General features: G+C 40.3%; 1 protein-coding gene across 1 annotated transcript; it reads left to right on the top strand.

The window, feature by feature from the left end:
- Positions 1–893: 893 nt before the first annotated feature.
- Positions 894–4998, top strand: LOC120046297 (60S ribosomal protein L19). Its single transcript, XM_038991386.1, has 6 exons — positions 894–944; positions 2250–2356; positions 3141–3263; positions 3724–3844; positions 4258–4368; positions 4628–4998. Exons 1-6 carry the CDS (start codon positions 940–942, stop codon positions 4752–4754), a joined length of 594 nt encoding a protein of 197 aa, XP_038847314.1. The 5' UTR covers positions 894–939; the 3' UTR covers positions 4755–4998.
- Positions 4999–5440: the final 442 nt, after the last annotated feature.

Here is a 5440-nt window from a genome sequence, read left to right as displayed (position 1 = left end):
GTCTGTCTCGTCCCGACTCCCGACACGTTCCTTACTATGGGACAGCTGGAGATCAAACTTGAATATTGAAACAATGTTGCAAATGTCGGAGACAGACAACAAGGTTTACACAAATCTGCACTGTTGAAAACTAAATGTTTGTCTAAAAGTAATGTGAGATAATGTTTAGATGCTTTTTATAGTTTATAAATTGCCAGGCTGGGCTGATGAGACAGTGGATTGCGCAGTCAGATGGAACAGAGTAAATTGTAATTTTAATGTCATAGACTTATTAGCCGGTGGTAACTCGTGTAATAGACACCTGCAGGAATTCGATTTTAACCCACCCTTGTATAATTTTCCATGGCGACGAGGTGGTCGAAGTTTGCTCATTTTAGACCATTCCATTAGTAAGTGAAATTTCAACCCACCTGGGGCACAGGGCCATGCAAAACAAACTCGACCATCATTAACATCCAAAATAACAACTTTTTGTGCTTGTGTCACATTCTTTAAAATCTGAGGGTTTATTTAATTAGTTGAATTTACTGGAAAACGTACAGTTTGTAACTGAGAAAGCACATAAAAGAGAATGGCACAAGAGATGTTGGAATGTTGACGCTGAACCAAATTTTTTATAAACAATGCCATCTGGTGGTGTGTTCCCTCTAGTACGCTTATCCCATAATGCAATTTGTATTATTTGGAATGTACCACTGTGACAAAGGATAGTGAGACTGTACTTAATCATATTATTGTATAATCGTAACACAGGATTTACATTTTTACCATGTAGAAACACTCCTTTAAATTCTACCAGACGCATATTATTTGCTTAATTAACACGAATTAAGTTAAGCCCCGTGCACATCTCGATAATGGATAACAATCTTTTCTCCGTTATAATGGTAGGGCCCCCGTACTCCACACGTCATTCCTTTCGCTCTAAGATTCGCAGTCATGAGGTAAGGGTCTAGACATATGTTATGACTTTACTCGTTTAAATTACAGGTGTATTCCTGGTTTTGGGTAACATGAAGGCAATGAATGTGGCACAAATGCATTGAACTCATCACATGATAGCTAGCTAAAACAGTTGATGTTGCTGTACGCTGACTTGTACACGGTCGGAAATGTCATCTAACATAACATGTCGAGACATGTCTCGTACTCGAACCTAGCTTTGCAAAGTTGGTAGTTAATGCAATGGTCATCTAGATTCGTGGATATCTAGCCAACCAGCATAGTTTAATAGTTATGTACACTTCTTCGTGTAGTGCACAGGGAAAATGTACCACTGTCTTTTTAGCAGTTTTAGTAGTGTTAACTTGATAGCCAGCACGTTACTAACGTTATCTCTAGGTAGCGATCATCATGCTTCATTTGTGGCTCTTATACTTGTGGTTGGCTAGCTAGCTAACGTTACTTACTGACATTAGCAATTTGCCCACGAGCTCCCTACACTGTCAGTAGTCACATTAAAAGAGAAGCAGTGTAATCTTATGGTTGTACAAAGCCCAACCTGGTTTCAGAGCATTTTGTATTATTCTGTATGTAAAGCCAAAATAATAATTTGTTTAATGTTATGTTTCATGTGGTATGCATTAAATATTTGTGGATGTCCATCCATTTTGTATGATATGTTACGAATTACAATTAGTATGTTATTTTACGAATTACAATTCATGCGATATGTTACGAAATACAATTTGTGATTGCTAACGTTAGCTAGGCTAGGGGAAGGGTAAGCTAACTTTGTAAGTAGCTAAGAAGTAGTAAGTAGTTGCTAAAATTCTAAAGTTGTCCATGATGAGATTCGAACACGCAACCTTTGGGTTGCTAGAAGTTCGCCTTATATGTCCACCCATCCACGTGATCAACCAGCCTCGATTGGTTTTTGCATTAAATTAAGTAATCTTTTGTCTTATGTAACCAAACATAACATCATATTCATTTGAGTTTCCCGGATTTACATTTACTATGTTACAACAGGTCTATGAGACAAGGCTACAAAGCCAGCTAGCTGGTTAAGGAAAGGGAGTTGCACAATTGAATGCGTTCAACAAAAATGGGTCTTCCCTATTTAACCCAACCGCTCTGAATCAGTTAGTTGTTATTGTACTGTAAAACTAGCAAATACATCAGGGTATGAAGCCTGGCTGTGTTGCAAACTACCCATTGCTATTAGTTAGTAGTGTAATGCTTATTTATGTCTGCAATTGAAGGTTATTCATTTGGATGGTAATCATTTTTTTTGTTGCTTTACCCAGCATGCTCAGGCTTCAGAAGCGATTGGCGTCCAGCGTCTTGCGCTGTGGCAAGAAGAAGGTGTGGCTGGACCCCAATGAAACCAATGAGATTGCCAACGCCAACTCCCGTAAGACACTCCTTTTTACACCTCCATGCTAGGGAGACTGGCCCAATAATGTACCAAATAAGCCTGTTTAGAGGTGAATTGGCCCTAGCAGCAAAATAATAATCTAATTGCGTTTGACGCACTGCTCTAGAAACATAAAACCCTCTACTTTCATATCACATCTAAATTATTTCATAAATGCAAAATATACACTTACTGTACACTGTTTTAACTGGTTAAAACACAGTTGCAGCCAATAGTATTTTTCAGTGACAACATTTCTGCCGTCCATCTTCCTATTACACACAGTTGTTCAGAGGTTAAGTAGCTAGTTAGCACAGACAGTCGACTCGGTCTTCAGTCATTTTTCTGTAAACAAGTGCTGTAACATGGAAATATGGCCGTGTGGGAACCCTAACCACACAACGGTGTGTAGTAATTCAACATTTTGTTTTCAGAAAATTATTTCTCGCTGATATGAAAGATTCGTTCCTTTTGTTTCCAAAACCGTACGTCAAGCGATGCATGTTAACATTTAAAACAAGCAATGGGGCTCTCAACAAAACTCCCGGCCAGAAGATCCTGTGGTCAATAGGGGCTAAAGGTAATTAGCGTCTATGAATGCACTAGGAGACTGTTGCCTGTGTCTGTCTTTGACATTCTGGAAAGTTCATGTGTTGTGCAGCAGGGAAATGTTCCAAGGTACCAATAGTTGTGTTCTTGTAAGATACATATACCGAAATAGACCATGGGACAAGGATGGCCACATACAAGTTAATCAACTTGTCTATCCCCACCCCTGCAGGCCAGCAGATTCGCAAGCTGGTGAAGGATGGTCTGATCATCAGGAAGCCTGTGACGGTGCATTCCCGTGCCCGCTGCCGCAAGAACACGCTGGCACGCCGCAAGGGACGCCACACGGGCATAGGTGGGTACAGAGAGGTTCACAACACCGTCATCCCATCATACAGCCAACATCATGGCCGTGATAACATTGTTCACAAAGTGGCTCCCTGTCCCCTTCTCTCCCTCATTTGAACTGAGAAAGTGGATTTGTTTTAGCTCACCAGGGGGGTGAGTGTGCACATTCAAGATCATTCCATTGGTTGTAAAGTTCAATCTCTACCCAATTGGTGCGCCGGGCTAGCTAAAACAAACGCACTTATTGAAATATCTGGACAGTTGATAGAAAATGTTTGGGTCCTGTAGACCTCTTGTATATTATTTTCATATATCACCAGTGCTTAAAAGGAGAGGGAATCAGAAATCTATAAATCCAATGATGACGAGGTTTTAATTAACAAATTACCTGTTCAAATGACCTGTTCAGGGTGTTGACCTATTGCTGGGCTGTGTTAGTATTTGATGACGATTCTCCACCTGCCCAGGTAAGAGGAAGGGTACAGCCAACGCCCGTATGCCAGAGAAGCTCTCGTGGATGCGACGCATGAGGATCCTGCGGCGCCTACTGCGGCGTTACAGGGAGTCCAAGAAAATCGACAGGCACATGTGAGTCTACACTTAGATGTCTGAGTCATCTGGTTGCAATTGAGGAAGAATGTTATCCTGGATAAGACTGGGAAGTGTTATAGTTTTGAACAAATGTATCGCTTTGTAATGAAATGTGGCGCAAAATACAACAATGACCCTGAAATTAGTATTCAATCCACAAAAGTATCTTAAAGTCAAGATTGTAGTGAAGTCCATTATCTGTTCTTTAAAATGATACTTGTGATCGGTGAACTGTAGTTTTGTCCTTGGGAACATTGTGTAACCCTGGTGAAGTGTTGAACGTCTAATGAACCATCTCAGTAGGACATACTGATTTTGTAATATGCACAGAATTTGTGTGTCTGGAATGTTTGTGATTTGAGTGGGAACCTTGGCTTGTCCTCAATTCCCAGTACACTCTCTCTCTCCAGGTACCACAGTCTCTACTTGAAGGTGAAGGGTAATGTCTTCAAGAACAAGCGCATCCTAATGGAACACATTCACAAGCTGAAGGCAGACAAGGCTCGCAAGAAGCTCCTGTCGTAAGTCGACACTACAACTCCCATCAACCTATGCATGTTACCTAGCCAAAACGAATGATAATATGGCTGTCATAATTCCTGGACTATGGTTAATTTTCACTTCAGATGAAAAGGTTTATCAATGAAATCAAATGTTTAGTTCTTGACTAACTAACCCAGATTTAAACATAGCCCTGTATTAATTTAATAGTTGTCCTTTAGAACCTGGGCTGTAATTTATTTGCGTTCTGTAACCTCTCATCTGTTTCTCGCACACCAGTGACCAGGCCGAGGCTCGTCGCTCGAAGACCAAGGAGGCCCGCAAGCGCAGAGAGGAGCGCATAGCGGCCAAGAAGGAAGAGATCATCAAGACCTTGTCAAAGGAGGAGGAGATGACCAAGAAATGAGTCGCCCATCCTTCCCACTTTTCAAAAATTTAGTTTTTGTTTTAATGGACCCAAAACAGACAAGGCTCTGTCTCCGTCTGTGACGTTATACTATGTACTGAAGTTTTTTGCTATTGCCACCAATACCAATTGAAAAAATACCACAACTTGTTCAGTGCCTTCAGAAGGTATTCTCACAACCCTTTAATTTTCCCAGCTTTTGTCTTACAGGTTGAATTAAATAAACATTTATTACATTGAAATAGTTCTACTGGGGTATTTTGTGTAGGCCAGAGACTGTTTTTAGAAATTTGTACAAATTGATAAATGAAAAGCTGAAACATCTTTGAGTCTAAGTGCTCAACCCCTTTGTTATGGCAAGCCTAAATAAGTTACATAAATTAAGTCACATAAGTTGCATGGACTCACTCTGTACAATGATAGTGTTTAACATGATTTTTTTATGACTACCTCATCTTTGTACCCCACACATACAATTATCTGTAAGGTCCCTCAGTCAAACTATGAATTTCAAGCACAGATTCAACCACAAAGACCAGGGAGGTTTTCCAATGCCTCGCAAAATGGGAACCTATTGGTAGATGGATTTTTTTAAATGACATTGAATATCCCTTTGAGCATGTTGAAGTTATTAATACACCCAGTCACTACAAAGATACAGGCATCCTTCCTAACTCAGTTGCCAG

This window comes from Salvelinus namaycush, chromosome 4 (assembly GCF_016432855.1).
Source record: "Salvelinus namaycush isolate Seneca chromosome 4, SaNama_1.0, whole genome shotgun sequence".
NCBI classification, from domain to species: domain Eukaryota; kingdom Metazoa; phylum Chordata; class Actinopteri; order Salmoniformes; family Salmonidae; genus Salvelinus; species Salvelinus namaycush.
This window is presented reverse-complemented; position numbering and strand designations above follow the sequence as displayed.